Source organism: Chiloscyllium plagiosum, chromosome 1 (genome assembly GCF_004010195.1).
Source record: "Chiloscyllium plagiosum isolate BGI_BamShark_2017 chromosome 1, ASM401019v2, whole genome shotgun sequence".
Taxonomy (NCBI): Eukaryota; Metazoa; Chordata; class Chondrichthyes; order Orectolobiformes; family Hemiscylliidae; genus Chiloscyllium; species Chiloscyllium plagiosum.
The window spans coordinates 8,196,490-8,215,708 of NC_057710.1; the positions used below are offsets into that span (position 1 = coordinate 8,196,490).

At 44.1% G+C, this 19,219-nt stretch overlaps 1 protein-coding gene across 1 annotated transcript in view; it reads right to left on the reverse strand.

Annotated features, from left to right (window-relative positions):
- fgf24 (fibroblast growth factor 24) overlaps nucleotides 1-19,219 on the reverse strand; it is a 120,928-nt gene that overhangs the window by 16,221 nt on the left and 85,488 nt on the right. Inside the window, exon 4 of the mRNA XM_043700927.1 lies at nucleotides 3,223-3,329. Coding sequence (XP_043556862.1) covers nucleotides 3,223-3,329 — 107 coding nt within the window. The remainder of the gene's footprint in view (nucleotides 1-3,222; nucleotides 3,330-19,219) is intronic.

Below are 19,219 nucleotides of genomic sequence, written 5' to 3' on the forward strand. Positions count from 1 at the left end.
CTTAGTAATCCTCTGTTGTTCTTTAAAAGCTTCCCAGTGCTCCGTTTTCCCACTTATCTTTGCTATGTTATACTTTTTCTCTTTTAACTTTATATTTTTCTTAACTTCCCTCGTCAGCCACGGCCACCCCTGCCTCCTCCTAGGATCTTTCTTCCTTTTTGGAATGAAATGATCCTACATCTTCTGCATTATACACAGAAATATCTGCCATTGTTCCTTCACTGTCATCCCTGCTAAAGTATTGCACCATTGAACTTTGGCCAGCTCCTCCCTCATAGCTCCATAGTTCCCTTTATTCAACAGAAATATTGTCACTACCGATTGTACCCTCTCCCTCTCAAATTGCAGATTGAAGCTTACTGTATTATCACCCACTGATAATACTCAAGCACAAATCCTCAGTGAACTAGGATCTTTGGTCAATGAGTGACTGGGTCAGAATGCTGATAAGTGTCCCAGGTTTGTATCTCTGAGCTCAGTTGCCTGACCAGAAGTTTGTCAGACCGCTTCCCTCGATTTGCCATCCTGAAAGTCAAGGTATCCATCCAGGAGTACAACTCTGTAAAGCTCTTAGGGATGAAACTCAGAGGAAAACCCTGATAGAATGATGAGGCAGCATTGTTTCAAAGCTATAAGCAGAGTGAGGAAGTGATACAGTGGAAATATCATGCCAGTGATCCAGAGGATCAGGTTAATTTTCTGGGGATAGGAAATCAAATCCCTCTGTAGCACATAGTAAAATTTGGGTTTAATTGAAAAAGCATTGAGAGCCCATCTGTTGTTCTTACCTGGTCTAACCTACATGTCTCTAAGCAAGCCTCACAGATCCAGGGCAATTGGGGATGAACAATGAATGCAGACCTCATTACTGACACCCAGATACCCCATGATAAAACATGGCATGTTCAGGAGATTGGAAGGAAGAGCTGTCTTCACAATGGGAATTAAGTACACAGAATGGATACTTGGGAAGATTAACAGCAGCTAGCATCTTTCATTAACGAGATGCCTTCTGATGAAGGGTCACTCAACCCGAAACGTTAACTCTGATTTCGCTTCACAGATGCCACTAGACCTGCTGAGAAATAATTTTTGTTTTTGTTTTACAGCATCCACAGTTGTTTTGGTTATTATTTAACATTCAACAGGAGTTGAAGTCAGAGGCGGGGGTACAACAAGGTATGGTCGATTCTCTGACCTGTGCTCCCATCCCCACCAGCATCTCAGGAATTATTTTCCATTTGCATTGCATCACAGGACAGTGTGCCGACTTAATGCACAGCATGAAGTTCCAATCCACTCTGCCACCTACAAACATATAGTGTTTAAATTTTAACATCACTGCTACCTGCATAAGAGATGAAGTGTTTGGAATTGAGAGGCAACTTAAGAGTGTAAGAGCCAGGTTCTTTTGACCCCGCTAAGAGCACACACTGTTTGTTCCCTTTTTACTCCACCCAGGCATTTTCAGTGAGGCAAGGGAAATGTTGATCTTGGAATTTAAACTTAACTCTTTCACTCCCTTCATGATGGTATTAGGTATTATAGTGGGCAGGTAAAAATGTTCCCACATGAGGAAAAGGAACAGGAAGGCACAAGTTTTAGCTAATTTTCGAAAGAAGTGAGGGAGACAGGAGGAAAGAGCTGTTCATGCAGTGAGTGGTTTTGATCTGGACTGTGTTGCCTGGGAGTGTGGTGGAGGCAGATTCAACCAAAGCTTCGAAGAGGTTTTGGATTATACTGTGAAAAGGAAGAACGTGCATGAGGAATAGGCACCAGGAGAACTTGTCCTTCATTGAGCCTGTACAGAAACGTTGGGCAGAATGACCTCCTTCTCTGCTGTAACCATTCTCTGACTCCTTTCTTTTCACAGGCTTGTCTGATGCCTTAGTGGGCACTTGCTGTCTGAATCCAAAACTCTGGAATTCTTTCCATAAACTCTTAGGATGTTCCTTAGAGCACCTCTGAGCACATGTTTTGATGCCTGTTTGAGAATCTCCTGTGTCTTTAGGTTGCTAATGATTGACCTCCATATGTAAGGGGTTGGTTAGCTCTGTTAGCTGGACAGCTGGTCTGCTATGCACGGGTTCAATTCCAGCTGAGGTTACCATTGAAGGACTCTCCTTCACCAGCTCTCCCCTCACTGGAGGCAAGGTGACCTTCAGCTTTCTCCCTAATGGGATGGTTGCCCTTTGGGCTGGTGACTTTACCATTGCCAATTCTGAACACTTCTGTCAACTGTCTTCTTTTAAGATTAAAAAAAAAACAACCTTTCCAATTAATCTGCGTCATTATTTGATTAGATTATTTACAGTGTGGAAACAGGCCCTTCGGCCCAACAAGTCCACACTGACCCTCCGAAGAGCAACCCACCCTGACTCGTTCCCCTACATTTACCCCTTCACCTAACACTACGGGCAATTTAGCATGGCCAATTCACCTGACCTGCACATCTTTGGACTGTGGGAGGACACCCACGCAGACACGGGGAGAATGTGCAAACTCCACACAGACAGTTGCCTGAGGTTGGAATTGAACCCAGGTCTTTGGCACTGTAAGGCAGCAGTGCTAACCACTGTGCCACTGTGCTGCCCACATATTTGCCCCCTTGGAAGCATTCTTGTAAACTCATGTTTTTTGCAATTTTCCCCAAAGCCTTCCTTAAAGTGCTGTGCCCAGAACTTCACTCCATGTGTTGGAGTGAGGTTGAACTACTGTTTTATTGAAAATCATCATAAGTCCTTTGAACTTGTTCTCTATATTCAATAGTAACCATTAATAAGGAATGGCATAAATACTCAATGGTGAAAATTGCAGGGATATGGGGAAGTAGATGGAAGGACTAAATGGATTGTGGACAAGCACAAGAGGTAGCACAGACTTACGGGCTGAATGGCCTCCTGTGCTGTACTATTCAATGACATTTCATTGGCACAGTGAAATGTTTCAAGGAGTTGATCAAGCAGGTACAAAAGCTACATTGGATATCTTAAGTATAAAGAAAACATTCTACTTTAACAATGCTGATCTACAGAGATAGCTAAATATGGATAGATTTTGCGAGCAAGGCATATATAAGTTCACACAGTCAAGGCAGGTAAATGGAGTTAAGATACAGATCAAACCTGATCCAACTGAAATGAATAACAGGCTCCCGTTCCTATGTCCACATGATACGTGAGGACCTCATACTAGAAACATCTATCAGAAAGTAAGAATCACCTTGCCCAGAATCTTCCCTCGCTTGCTCATGCAGATGTAATGACCTGTCTCTTTGCCCTTTATTCGCACGTGGCTGCCAAATGTATCTGTCTCCACCACAAGAAGAGCTGCAAAGAGAAGAGAAGTTTAAAAAAAATGGAAGAAGCACATCAGCAAATCTAAGGTCAAGACAAATCTACGTGGCCCATAGAAGACCATCCTCTGGTATCTTAACTATGCAAAAGCATCTCATCCCACTCAAACTCTATTCTGTTGAAGTTCACTCCATCAGCTCTGGGTAATCCAAGATGGAGGACGAAAAACATTGTGGTTGTAAGAGCTGCTCTTTTGTTTTGAGGTATTTTCAGTGTTGGAGCTGATTTTCTCGAATTCTAGGAGCAGTAATTACTGTTTTATAAGCTGTTGCATTGTTTCGGGGAACTTTGAGGAAAAGAAATAAACGAAATCATCGGCACAATGAAAAAGGAGGAAGAGATTTACAAGGGACTAAGGGACAATTTTTTTTCACACAGAGGGTGGCGCGGGTATGGAATGAGCTGCCAGAGGAAGTGGTGGAGGCTGGTACTGTTACAACATTTAAAAGGCATCTGGATGGGTGTATGAATAGGATGGGTTTTCGGGGATATGGGCCAAATGCTGGCAAATGGGGCTAGATTTATCAAGTATATCTGGCTGGCATGGATGAGTTGGACTGAAGAATCTGTTTCCATGCTGTACAGCTCTATGGCTGTAGTACATTAACTAAATCCCACCTTCCTCGTATCTAATCCTAATATTACTGAAAAGAGAGACGTGTTATCCAAACTTTCATCTTGCTTTCCTCAGGAAAAATGCAAGAATGTCATGTTTCAAACCATCACATCAATTTATAACTGGTTGTCAATTTATAACTGGCTGTCAAGTTGAATCTTTGCCAAGTGGAAAGCATTGGGAATGAACAGGCTCTTGATACTCCCAGGTAGTTCAAAATTGGTGCAAGTCTTGAAAATATTCCTCCTGTTTGCAGAGAATGAGTCTGTAAGAGTGTATGTTGCATCCAGTGAATGTATATGAAGCAATGGGTTGCTGTGTGTTTGAAGTTAATATTTAATTTGTCAGTATTTCTACAGTTACAATGAATTATTTGGAAAAATGGTTTCTCAGCCCAGCTTCAGAGTGAATGAGTTTTGTGTATTTGTGGACATTTGTTCATTTTAGGTGTGATCCAGCATTGGAAATAATGGGGTCTCAAGGTTAGTTGGACAGTTTCGGAAATTTTGTTTAAGCTTAAAGGAAATATCCAAGTTGAGAGAGAAACAGACTTTTAGTTTCACTTTTGATTGTGAGTGACGCAGTTATGTGAAGTCTTTGGAATAGGATAGCCATGCACAATGTGTTCCAGAAGAGGGAAGGATATGTGGGAAATTAAGTTACCTGGTAGTGAAAAGTTAGTTTCAGACTCAGACCAGAAGTTTTGGAATAAACCCCTGAAGAGATTACTTAAAGCTGATCACATTTAAACCCATGTGAAACTATCATTTTTGCAACCTATATGTTGAAGTCACAAGCAGGGTTCTTCTGAATAGAAAAGCAGTGACATGCTTCTGAGACTTTATAAAGCTCTAGTTAGGCCCCATTTAGAATACTGTGTCCAATTTTGGGCCCCACACCTCAGGAAGGACATACTTTTACTGGAGTGTATCCAGCAGAGATTCACACGGATGATCCCTAGAATGGTAGGCCTAACATCTGATGAACGGCTGAGGAGCCTGGGATTGTATTCATTGGAGTTTAGAAGGTTGAGGGGAGGGGGAGATCTAATAGAAACTTATAAGATAATGCATGGCTTAGAAAGAGCGGATGCTGGGAAGTTGTTTTCGTTAGGCGGGGAGACTAGGACCCAAGGACACAGCATTAAAATTAGAGGGGTCAATTCAGAATGGAAATGAGGAGACATTTCTTCAGCCAGAGAGTGATGGGCCTTTGGAATTCATTGTCACGGGGCGCAATGGAGGCTGGGACGTTGGGTATCTTCAAGGCAGAGATTGATAAATTCTTGATTTCGCAAGGAATTAAGGGCTACGGGGAGATTGCGGGGATGTGGAGTTGAAATGCCCCACATCAGCCATGATTAGATAGTGGAGTGGACTCGATGGGCTGAATGGCCTTACTTCCACTCCTACGTCTTATGGTCTCATGGTCTTAATTTTCTTACTGACTGCACAGGTCTCCGAGGCACATGTGAGGCAGTGACTTACAGAATCAGAAACCAATGCTGTGTTTGACGTGCCAATCACCGTGCATGGGACATGCCGCATGCATCCATAGCCATGCAGTTTAGAGGGAACGTTGGTTACAGGTGACTTTACCTGCTGGAGTATTGGATACAGGAATGGTAGTGCCAGTAATATGCAAACGATGTGTTGAGTGCTGTACCTGTGATGTATTTTGGTTGCTACACAAATGCTGTTTTGTTTCCTTTCAGTTTATACAGGAATGCTTTGGAATTAGTGGGATTATACTTTTACTGTGTGTTAAAAAAAATCTTTGAATTTGTATTATAAGTGGATGGTTCGGATTATTCCATTTTATCTTCATTTTTTCCATAATGAGCTTTCAGTTTATCGTTAAAGGATTGTCAGTAGTATTACGTGTTTATGTTTCAGTGAGAGACCGCTTTGTTGAAATTAAAAGGATTAAAATTATGACCAGGTTCCTGTTTGGAATCTGGTTTGTTGAGCATCAACATCATCTAAGATCATAGTAATCTCAGCTGATTGACTTAAAATGTAGCCATAAGACTCTAAGAAATAGGAGTAGAATTAGGCCGTTTATCCCATCATGCCTGCTCCACCCCTCAGTCATGGCTGATATGTTTCTCAATCCCATTGTCCTTCCTTCTCCCTGTTACCCTTAATCCCTTTATCAATTAAGAACCTATCTATCTCTGTCTTAAGTACACTCATTGGCCTCCACAGCCCTCTGTAGCAGTGAGTTCCATTGATTCCCCACCCTCTGACTGAAGAGATTAGTCCTCACTTCAGTTCTCAAGGGTCATCCCCTCACTCTGAGGCTGTGCCCTTGAGTCCCAGTCTTTCCTACTCGTGGAAACATCTTCTCCACCTCCACTCTATCCAGGCCCCTCGGTATTCTCTAAAATTCAATCAGATCACCCTCTGTCCTTCTAAGCCAGTTCAGAGAATTACACTAAGGAACTTTGAGTTCCAGGAAACTCCATCCATATTCCAATCTTCAACACTCCAATCCATTAAGCTCTCAAACTGGGTTTAAATTCATCTGAAGAAATTCAAGGTTTTAGGAAGTATCTATTTTGGCATTTCCTGTAAGTAAAGCACACAGTGGGATTAGTTTCAAACAAATGCCAAACTCAATCCACCTTCCATCCCCTTTTAAGTCACTTCAAGAAAGAGAGGTCACAGTTTTAAGACAGATTTGAAGAGAAATCATTTCTCTCAAAGCATCGTGAATTGTGGAGTTCACTCCCTGAGAGTGTGGTAAACACTGGGACCCTGAATAAATTTAAGGAAGAAATAGATTTTTAATTCGTAAGGGTTGAAGGGTTATGGAGAATTGGCAGGAAAATGGCGTGGAGTGAGATGAGATCAGTTATGATGGTAATAAATGTTGGAGCAGGCTCAAGGGGCTAAATGATCCACTCCTGATCCTAGTTCTTATGTTATTAAGTTCTTACCAATGAGCTTAACAAAGCTCTGATATAACTATGACTTATTTCAGTCGCTCCAAATATCACAAAGCAGCTCACCATCAATGGTTTCATTTCAAAGTCTGGTCACTGTTATGATGTGATACAGTGGCCAATTAACATATAGTAAACTCTTGATTAATGATGAAAGTGAGCAATTAATGATTTGCTGATATTGGGCAGGAGGATGTGGGAAGAGTTTACATTCCTTTAGAAAGTGCAATGGGATTCTCAAGACTCGCCTCCATGACTCCCTGTGCCTTAACAGCTTTCCCCTATTTCATAGTTTCCTCAAGGAATACCTCAATCAACTGTGACAATTACTTCCCTTCCTTACTAGGTGTCTGTCAAGCTTGAACACCTAGTTGCAGATGGAGTTTAATACAGATCAATGTGAGGCATTGCATTTTGGAAAGGCAAATCAGAGCAGGATTTATACATTTAATGGTAGGGTCCTGGAGAGTGTTGCTGAACAAAGAGACCTTGGAGTGCAGGCTCATAGTTCCTTGACAGTGGGGTCACAGGTAAACAGGATATTGAAGTAAGTGTTTGGTACACTTGCCTTTATTAGTCAGTGCATTGGGTAGAGGAGTTAGGAGGTCATGTTGCAGCTGCATAGGACATTGGTTAGGCCCCATTTGGAATACTGAACTGCATTCAATTCTGGTCTCCCTGCTAGAGGAGGGATGTTGTTAACTTGAAAGGGTATGGAAAAGATTTCCAAGGATGTTACCAGGTTTGGAGGGTTTGAGTGATATGGAGTTTGACTAGGATGGGGTTATTTTCTATGGAGCATCAGAGACTAAGGAGTGACCTTTTTGAGGTTCATGAAATCATGAGAAGCATGGATAGGATGAATAGCCCAGGTCTGTTTCCCAGAGTGGGGTAGTCCGAAACCAGAGGCATAGGTTTAATGTGAGAGGTGAAAGTTTTAAAAGGGACCTTAGGGCCAACTTTTTCATGAAGAGGGTGGTGTGTGTATGGAATGAACTACCAGAGGATGTGGTGGAGGCTGGTACAATTGCAACGTTCAAAAGGAATCTGGATGGGTATGTGAATAGAAAGGGTTCAGAGGGTTCCTATGCTGGCACATGGGATTAGATTAATTTAGGATATCTGGTTGGATGGATGACTTGTACCGAAGTGTCTGTTTCTGTGCTGCACATCTCTATGACTCTATCTCCTGCCTCTGTTTCTGGGAAGAATTTATAGAACCTTTCTCTTCACCCCCCGCTTCATTCTTTAGGTGGTATGGGTTTGGAGGAGAACTTAATTTCATTTACAATAAGAATCAAACACTGATAGCAAGAGAGATAAACTGCCCCATACACCCATCTTGCTGCTAAACCCACCCTGCAGAATGGGAGAGTGTTTCTGAAAGAGACTACCCAGGTATGAGCGTTGGATTCAGACTGTTCCAGACTCTTTCATGGTAGGCAGTTGGGAGTTGTTAAGAGAGAAGCATTTGACATGAGCAAAGAAATCAAGGTCTTATTTGGTTTGGCAACTGCCCTCCTGTTGCTCACTTTGTCAAACCAAGCTCATCCAGCTTCTAAGTCAGAAGGCTGTGACTTCCAAATCCCCTTTCAGAATCTTGAACATGAATTCTAAGCTGCTGGAGTGAGCGTCATCCTCTGAGTGAGATCTTAAACAAAGCTCCCATCTGCCCTCAGAAGTGGGCACAGGAAATTCTGTGACGCTCTTTTTGAAGAACAACAGGAGGGAGTTATCTCTGATGGTTTATCCCCAAGCAAGCATTTAAAAAAAAAATGGATTATCTGGTGATCGAGGGATTGCTGTACGTGTGATCTTGCTCTGTGTAGTTTAGGGTGACTATTCAGCAAGAGCAACTGCACTCCAAATGTGCGTCATTGACTGTGAAGCAGGTTGGGACATTTTGAGGCCAAGTCAGATGCATTATAAATGGAAATCCTTTCATACGGTCTGGCATCCCCGTGATTCAATGATGTTGCTTCTGCAGCCTTATTGTGATGTGTCATGCTTATTTTATCCTTCTCAAGGATTCAGTTGTGGAATTTGTCCCTCCCTCAGTCCATCCCAGCTCCTGCAATGTTTAGGTTTGGAAAACCCCAGGCTAGTGCCATCTCATCGCATTTGCACACCTCCTCATCTTTGCAAGATTGTGACTGTCTCCCAACAGTAATCCACACTCCTTCACGTGAGTCACTGGGAAAGTGCAGTCAGACCTCATAACTGCTGGCAGTTATGGGCAAACACATCTTATTTTTGTTTTCTGTACCGTGGTCTCACTATCTAAATAGCACGGCTAATTACACTCGTGGTTTTTTTTTTTCTCTCTGCTGTAAACGTTGGGAGTACTGGCTGGGCCACAACATTCTGGTCAGCAGCACTCACACATGCGTAAGCAAAGTTCTGCCAACACCAAAGTATTCACCAGTCCAGCAAGTCTGACTTGGCAGAGGGCAGCAGGAACATTGAGGCACTGCAAAGGTCACAGCTGGGTAGAGAGGGAGAGAGGCTCTTTATAAAAATGAATTCTTGCGATGTGGATCTCCCTGGCAACTCTGACACTGATTTTCAGTTGTCTTAACTAAGTGGATGTCTTAGCCACTTCAGAGGGCAGTTAAGAGCCAACCACATTGGCATTAGGACAGGAGTCACTAGTAAGGAACCTGAAGGGACACTGGTAAACCAGCTAGGCTTTCACAGCAGATTTCACCTGATGAAGGAGCAGCGCTCCAAAAGCTTGTGATTTCAAATAGATCAACGGGCTGAATGGCCTACTGCTGCTCCTGTGTTTTATTGTTTCTAAGAGATGGGTTTCAAGAGGAGTCTTAAAGAAGGGGAGAGAGAGAGAGAGAGAGACAGTGTGACAGCGAGGTTATGGGTGAGAGTTTAGGTTCCAGAGCTTCGGACCCAGGCAGCTAAAGTTCAGCCACCAATGGTGGAGCGATTAAACTTTGATACGCTGAAGAGGCGGGAGTTAGAGGAGGACAGATATCTTGGAAGGATGTGCACCAATGGAGTTGGCACGGTTAGGCAGGGCTGAGCTGTCGGATAGGTTTGAAAACGGGTCTGCGCATTTTAAAATCAGGGACATGTTTAACCAGGAAATAATGTACGTTTACAAGTATAAGGATACTGGCGGTGAGTTAGAACATGGACAACTGAGATTTTGAATAACTTCACATTTACAAAGGATCGGTTTGGGAGGTCTATTCAGGAGTGACACCGGAAGGCAGCCCCAGTCAGTGGGAATTTAGCTCAGTTCAATGCGGAAACAAATGGAGAGAGGAAAACCAAAGTCTTTCAGTCAACCACATTAACAACAACTTTACACAGTGCATTTTATAGAATAAAACATCCCAAGGTGCCACACACAGGAGCATGCTAAAACAAAGTACAACACTGCCACACAAGGCAGTGTTAGATTAAAGGAGGAAGGTGGGGTATGGATTTGGACAGGTGCAGCCAGGGCATCCCAGAGCTTGGGGCCTACGGCAACTAAAGGCTTGGTTTCCAATGGTGGTACAATGAGAATTGGGAACGCAGAAGAGTCCAGAATGAGAAAGGCACAGGTATCCCCGATGGCTGTGCTGCTGGAGGAGGTTTTGGAGATATGGAGGGGTGAGGTGAAGGAAAGGTACACATAAAATAAACCTGAGAAAAGAAGGCTGAGAGGAGATTGGATAAAGGTTTACAAAATCGTGAGTGACCTGGACAGCGTAGATAGGGAGAAGCTGTTCCCACTCATAAAACAAAAATAGAACAAGAGGGCAAAGATTTAAAACAATGTGCCAGATAAGCATGAGTGATATAAGAATATATTTTTCACACACTAGGGTTTGGAATGCACTGCCTGGGAATGTGCTAGATGCAGGTTCAAGAGCGCGTTATTTAGACAGAGCTGGGGAAAGGGCAGGAAAGGGCACCTGGTGCAGACACGATGGTCTGAATGACTTACTTCTGAGCCATAACAAGTCAGTGATTCTGTGAAGAAAGCGAATTTCAAAGTCACCATTCTGCTTGAACAGGTGCTAATGCAGCTCAGCAAGAACAGGGATGATCAGGTGAGAAGGACAGGGGTCTAGCACACAGACAGCAGCATTTTGGATGACCTACAGTTCAAGGAGGCCATAGTATGAAAGATTAGCTGGGAGTGCATTAGAACAATCAATCTAGAAGTAACAAGGATATGAATGAGGTTTTAGCAAATGATTAATAAGATAAATAAGGTGAGTTAAAATAATTATTACAATAACGTGCTAACTGTGGTAGAAAGAAGATTGGGCCATGTTTAACAGATTTGGTGATGGTATGTATTTCCAGAAATGACGTGAATCAATAGATGACAGTTTCACGCTCACCATTACTGAGAACAGCTTTTAATTTCAGATTTATTGGCTGAATTTTAATACCACAAGTTACTACAGTAGGATTTCAACATGTCGCCCATTTCTCTAGAATACCAGTCCTGTGACATTACCAGTTTGACTCACTTGCCGACTAATTAGCAGTCTCGGTTCATACAGTATAAATGTTACTTTTGCTCCCTAAATTGGTATTCGTGTGAGTTGTCCTGAAGAGTACAGTGACACAGGAGCTAGTTAGCACTGCTACCTCATGGGACCAGGGTTCAATTCCAGCCTCGGGTAACTCTCTGTGTGGAGTTTGCACATTCTCACCGCATCTGCGTGGGTATCTTCACAAACCAAAGGTGAACTGGTCATGCTGGAGTGGCCCAGAGGTGGGCAGGCTGAATGGATTAGCCATGAGAAATTAGGGGTTATGGGATGGGGGGGTGGATGCTCTTTGAAGGGTCATTGCAGGTTTTAAGGACCGAAAGGCCTATATTTGCACTGTAGGGATTCTATAAGTGCAAAAGAAAAAGCTTTGACGAAATGTACAATTTTTCCAGTAATATCCAAGTTCTATCTATAAGACTAAACAGCGGTTTTTTTTAGTCAAGATTAGAGTGATGCTGGAAAAGCACAGCAGGTCAGACAGCACCTGAGCAGGAAAATTGATGCTTCGGGCAAAAGCCCTTCATCAGGATTCCTGCTTGATTTTTCTGCTCCTCGGATGCTGCCTGACCTGCTGTGTTTTTCCAGCACCACTCTAATTAGATTAGATTACATTACAGTGTGGAAACAGGCCCTTCGGCCCAACAAGTCCACACCGACCCGCCGAAGCGAAACCCACCCATACCCTTACATTTACCCCTTACCTAACAGAACCCAGGTCTCTGGGGCTGTGAGGCAACAGTGCTAACCACTGTGCCACCGTGCCGCCCACAATCTTGACTCTAATCTCCAGCACCTGCAGTACCCACTTTCGTCTAACTATTTTTTTTAGATTCCCCACAGTGTAGAAACAGGCCCTTCAGCCCAATAAGTCCACACTGACCCTCCGAAGAGTAACCCACCCAGACCCATTTCCCTACCCTATATTTATTTGTAAACTAATTACTGTTCAAATTGATTCTCATAGAGTCACAGAGATGTACAGCACAGAAACAGAACCTTTGGTCCAACTCGTCCATGCTGACCAGATATTCTAACTTAGTCTAGTCCCATTTGCCAGCACTTGGCTCATATCCTTCTCAGGCAGAAGTGGGTTCTGCAGATGCTGGAGATTAGAGTTGAGAGCGTGGTGCTGGAAAAGCACAGCAGGTCAGGCAGCATCTGAGGTGCATGACAATCGCCCTGGGGTTGAAGGGTCCCGAGGCAGAAGATGAGGCGCTCTTCCTCCAGGTATCAGGTGGTGAGGGAACCGCGGTGAAGGAGGCCCAAGACCTGCATGTCCTAGGCTGAGTGGGAGGGGGAGTTGAACTGTTGGGCCACAGGGAGGTGTGGTTGATTGGTGCGGGTGTCCCAGAGAGGTTTCTAAAGTGCTCTGCGAGGAGGCGTCCAGTCTCCTCAATGTAGAGGAGACCACATCGGGAACAACGGATACAATAAATGACATGTATGGAAGTGCAGATGAAACTTTGATGGATGTGGAAGGCTTCTTTGGAGCCTTGGATGGAGGTGAGGGGGGAGGTGTGGGCGCAGGTTTTGCAATTCCTGCAGTGGCAGGGGAAGGTGCCAGGAAGGGAGGGTGGATTGTTGAGGGGTGTGGAATTAACCAGGTAGTTGCGGAGGGAACGGTCTTTGCGGAAAGCGGAGAGGGGTGGAGAGGGAACTATATTCCTGATGGTGGGGTCTGTTTGGAGGTGGCAGAAATGTCAGCGGATGATGCGGTTTATGCGGAGGTTGGTAGGGTGGAAGGTGAGGACCAGGAGGGTTCTGTCCTTGTTGCGATTGGAGAGGTGGAGTTCGAGGACAGAGGTGAAGGACGCAGATGAGATGCGCTGGAGGGCATCTTCAACCACATCGGAGGGGAATTTGTGAATCTTCAAAGGAGGCCATCTAGACCACAGGGCACACCAGATGGCCTCCTTCTTTAAAGACAGCAATTTCCCTTCCCACATGGTCAAAGATGCCCTCCAATACATCCCATCCATATCCCGCAACTCCGCCCTCAAACCCAACCCCTCCAACTACAACACCAGGTGCTTACCTTCCACCCTACCAACCTTCGCATGAACCATATCATCCGACGACATTTCCGCCACTTCCAAACGGATCCCACCACCAGGGATATATTTCCCTCCCCACCCTTTTCCGCTTTCAGCAAAGACTGTTCCCTCTGTGACTACCTGGTCAGGTCCACGCCCCTCCAACAACCCACCATTCCATCCTGGCAGCTTCCCCTGCCACCGCAGGAATTGCAAAACCTGCGCCCATACCTACCCCACCCACCACCCCACTTCCGTCCAAGTCCCCAAAGGAGCATTCCACATCCATCAAAGTTTTACCTGCACATCCACCAATGTCATTTATTGTATCCATTGCTCCCCATGTGGTCTCCTCTACATTGAGGAGACTGGATGCCTCCTCGCAGGACACTTTAGGGAACATCTCCGGGACACCTGCACCAATCAACCCCACCGCCCTGTGGCCCAACATTTCAACTCCCCTCCCACTCTGCCGAGGACATGCAGGTCCTGGGCCTCCTCCATCGCCTGCTCCCTCACCACCCGATGACTGGAGGAAGAACGCCTTATCACCTGCCTCGGGACCCTCCAACCCCATGACATCAATGTGGATTTCACTAGTTTCCTCATTTCCCCCTACCCCCACTTTAACCCAGATCCAACCTTCCAGCTCAGCATCATCCTCATGACCTGTCCCACCTGTCAATCTTACTTCCCACCTATCCCCTCCACCCTCCCCTCCAACCTATCACCTTTACCCCACTTCCATCCACCTATTGCACTCTTAGTTACCTTCTCCACAGTCCCACTCCCCCTTCCAATTATCTCTCCACCCCTAAGGTTCCCAGCCTCATTCCTGATGAAGGGCTCCTGCCCGAAACGTCGATTTTCCTGCTCCTCGGATGCAGCCTGATCTGCTGTGCTTTTCCAGCACCCCTCTAATCTTGGCCCATATCTCTCTAAACTTTTCTTATTCATATACCCATTCAGATGCCTTCTAAATGTTGTAATTGTACCAGCCTCCACCACATCCTCTCCCAGCTAATTCCATACACGTACCACTCTTTGTGAGAAAATGTTGCCCTTTAGGTCTCTTTTAAATCTTTCCTCTCTCACTTTAAACCTATGCCCTCTAGTTCTAGACTCCCCCAGTCGACTCACCTAGTTAGATAATCCAAAACTAAACAGCTAGAAATGACAATTAGAAGAAAAAAGAATTAACAAACAACCATTAGTGCAGTAGATTTCCCTTTAAGAAGTCCCAGTCAGAACCATCCCCATGATACAATAAGCCCACTTTATTCTGTGACAAGTGTTTACACTACCAGACTAAACAACCCAATATAAACAGATACTGCCTGTTATACATACGTGACCCAGGTTTCCCCAGATCGCTGTTACTGAGTCATGACACAGGAACTGATGTTGCATTTGTGGGGCTGGCTGACTTACCATGGGTTCAACCCTTGTTATTTCTGTAGTCTCTTCCAGCTCCATAACCATTGGAACATAGGAGTAGGAATTAGTCATTGAGCCCTTTGAGCCTGTTCTTCCATCTAGTAAACTATGTCCATCTAAGTCTGGCCTCTTGAACATCTCCAAACTGATCATGCTGAGGTCCTATGGTCTGGAAGTCCCTCTCTAAACTGCCTCCCCACCTGGTCTTTCCATCTTTGAGATGCTCTGTATAACCTAACTCTTTCGTCATCTGTCTAATATTTACCTAATGTGGCTCAGTGCCTAATGACATTTTGTAGGGCTGTACGTATGCAATATTGTGTAATAGGTGCCATATCAACATAAGTTGTTGTCAAATACATTGAGAAGTCTTTCAAAAAAATGACATGAGATCTTTGCCTGTGAAAGTTATGCTTCATAAGTTGCTGGTTAACCTCCAGCTAAGGCATTGTGTCCAATTCTGGGGCACCCTACTTCAGAAAAAGATGTCAAGGCCTTTGGAAAAATGCCAAGGTAATACACAATCATTAAAAAAAGTTAGACTTTGATGAAGAAGAGAAGCTGAATAAGGTGAGATCATCCTCCTTTGAGCAAGAAAACATACAATCCCTACAGTGTGGAAACAGGCCATTCAGCCCAACGAGTCTACACAAACTCTCCAAAGAGCATCCCACCCAGACTCACCCCCCCCCCACCCATCCTATCCCTATAACCCTGCATTTCCCATGGCTAGCCCACCTAACCTACATATCCCTATAAGCAATTTAGTGTAGCCAAACCTGCACACATTTGGATAAACATAGTTAAGGGGCAGTTTTTGAAGTTATGAAACAACTAGAAATGACAAAACAATTGGTTGTAATTTGGAACACTTTGCTTGAAAGAACAGATTCAACTGCAGCTCTAATGTGTAAACTGGACAAAAAATGGAAAGATAAAAAGATTTTCAGGCAAAAGGGCAAAAACTGAGGAGTGGGCATGATTGGGTAGACCTACCAAAGGGCTAGTACAGGTGCTATGGGCCACAAAGACTCATTCTGGGCTTTTCATTCTATAGACAATGAAATTACCTTTGGGATTCTAACTGAGTGATTGGATCAGAATTGAATCCACTCATCAGTAATGCATGGGAGCAGGGAGTGAGGGTGGTGGATGTGCTGCCAATCAAGTGGATTGCTTTATCTTTGGTGCTGACAAGCTTCTTGAGTGTTATTGGAACTATACGCATCCAGGCAAGTGGGCAGTATTCCATCACACTCCTGACTTGTGCCTTGTGGATGCTGCATGTGCTATCACTAATACCTTCTGGATATCCATTCCTCAAGGACTGACGTGGTCTGGTGTAAATGAGAATAGTCTAGGCTCCTTTGAAGCATCTCCTTTTGTCAATAAGTTGCATCTCTGCAACTATTTATATGTTTCAAGGTTACAATAGATATTATTACAGAAACTGTAAGGTGGACCTGGTCTTCAGTCTGACTTCTCAGTCACCAGTCCTCATAGTGCATGCTGCTTTTGGCACTCAATCAGTGTTAACTCTTTCAGACCAGTATACATCAGTGGATAGGCATTGAAGAGTCAGGAGACAAGTTATCCACAGCAGAATCTCCAGCCTCTGACCTGTCCTTGTGACCACAGTATTTATATGGCTGGTCTAGTTCAGTGCAATTGTCAAGGGGAGATAGGTAAGAGTATAAATTGAATAGTAATTTCTATTCCACTGGGTTTTCATTTTACACAAGGATTCAAATCTACTTTATGATATGTCGAATAACAGTTTGCCTTTATGTAATGCTTTTAGGTTGTGGACGATCATAGGAATGTTATTCGACATAAATTGACAAGCCAAGCTCAGCAGGTATTAGGACAAATGACTAAAATGTGGTCAAACACCTGGCTTTCAAGGAGCATCTTGAACACGGACTGGCACAGCTGGAACAGTGGAGGAACTGAGAGACACAATGTTAGAATGTAGGGATACCCAGAACAATAGGCAGGCAGAGACTCAGGGACTTGTAAAGATGGATGTTGGAGATGTGGGAGGGGAGAAGCCTTGGAGTGACGGGAGATACTGGGATAATTTGGACTGGAATAGTGACATTTAGTCTTCTAAAAAGACGTTGATAAAATTATCACTTTGAGATTGAGGTTGAAGCAGAGGGGAGTTTGGCATAAAGGAACATTAAGAGTTCAGTATGACCATAAGACCACATTATATAAGATCAGAATTAGGCCGTTCAGCCCATCGGGTCAGCTCCACCATTCAATCATGGCTGATATGTTTCTGAATGATTGATGATTTATTGTCTCATGTATTGTACAGTGAATAATGCAGTAAAATACAATGAAAAGCTTCAACTGTTGCCACAATCTGGCACCATTTTGTTCAGTTTAAGAGTAAAAAGAATGAAAATATATAACTGAAAGTGTCTATCTTCTTTTCACTGCCAACTCACCAATGATAACTATGCTGTCACCCCTCCGCCACCTGGGCCTATCAGCATCAGATTCTCAACCCCATTCTCCTGCCTTCTCCCAAATCTTTGATCCCCTTACCAGTCAGGAACTTATCTATCTCTGTCTTAAGTACACTTAATGACTTGGCCTCCATAGCCCTCTGTAGCAATGAGTTCCACAGATTCCCCAACCTCTGGCTGAACAAATTCCTCCTCATCTCTGTTCGAAATTATAGAATCCCTACAGTGTGGAATCAGGTCATCTGGCCCATCGAGTACACACCGACCATCTTAAGAGCAACCCACCCAGAACCAGCTCCCCCAGTCCCATCCCTGTAGCCTTCCATTTCCCATAGCTCATCCACTTGGGCACTATGAGGCAATTTCCCATGGCCAATTCACATAACATGCACATCTTTGTACTGTGGAAGGAAACCAGAGCACCCGGAGGAAACCCACACAGACACAGGGACAATGTGTAAGTTGTCGCTGTGAGGCAGCAATGCTGATCACTGAGCCACCATGCCACCTTTCCACTCTGAGGTTGTGCCCTTGGTCCTAGTCTCTTCTACTAGTGGAAACATCTTATCCATGTCTGCTCTATCCAACTCAGGAGGGAACTTGTCCTTGGAGGCAGAGGATCTGGGTGAGATACTAAATGATACTTTGCGTCAGAGTTCACCCAGGAGAAAGATATGACAGATAGTGAGATTTGACCATGCTAATATCCTAGGGCATTTTGAGAACAAGAACAAAGTTGTGTTGGGTCTCTTGAAGACCATTAAAGTGGGTAAGCCCCTAGGCCCCAATGGTATCTACCCAGGTTATGGAGAGGGGCCCTTGACTAAGATCTTTGTATTCTCATTAGCCACTGGAGTGGTCCCGGAGGACTGGCGAGTAGCTAAATTTGTTCCTCCGTTCGAGAAGAGAAATAGACAGAATCCAGGAAACTATAGAATGGTGAGTCTCACGTTGGTGGTTGGAAGCTGTTGGAGAGGATTTATGCGCATTTGGAAAAGCATGGCCTAATAAGGGACAGTCAGCATGGCATTCTGCGGGACAGGTAACGTCTTACTAGCTGGATTGAATCTTCTGAGGAGGTGACAAAGGTGATTGATGAGGGTAGAGCAGTGGATGTTGTCCACATGGACTTCAGTAAGACTTTCAACAAGGTCCTTAAGGTAGGCTAATCCAGAAGATTAAGATGCATGGGATCCACAATGACTTGGCCATTTGGATTCAGTATAGGCTTGCCCAGAGAAGGCAGAGAGTAATGGTGGAAAGGGATTTTTTAGTCTAGAGGTCTGTGACTAATGGTGTTCCGTGGGGATCCTTACTGGGGTCTTTGCTATTTGTGATATACATAAATGTTGATGGGTGGATTAGTAACTTTGCAGACAATACAAAGTTCGATGTAGATAGTGTAGAAAGTTGTCAAAGAATATGGCAGGATATAAATCAGGTACAGATATGAATATTGTGTTCAATTCTTGTATCGTCATTAGCAAGTTCTTGTATCCATGCCACATTACGAGAAGGGTGTGGAGACTTTGAAGAAGGTGCAGAAGAGGTTTACCAGGATGCTTCCTGGATTAGAGGGTATGAGTTAGAAGGAGAGGCTAGAAAATACTCAGGTTGCTTTCTCTGGAGTGGCAGAAGCTGAGGGGAGACTTGATAGAAGTCTATACAATTATGAGTTGCACAGATAGAGTTGATGGTCAAAACCTTTTTCCCAGAGTTTAAATATCTAAAACCAGGGAGCATGTGTTTAAAGTGTGAGGGGGAAAGTTCAAAGGAGATGTAAGGGACAAGTTTTTTACCCAGAGTGGTAGGAGTCAGGAACATGCTACCAGGGGCAGT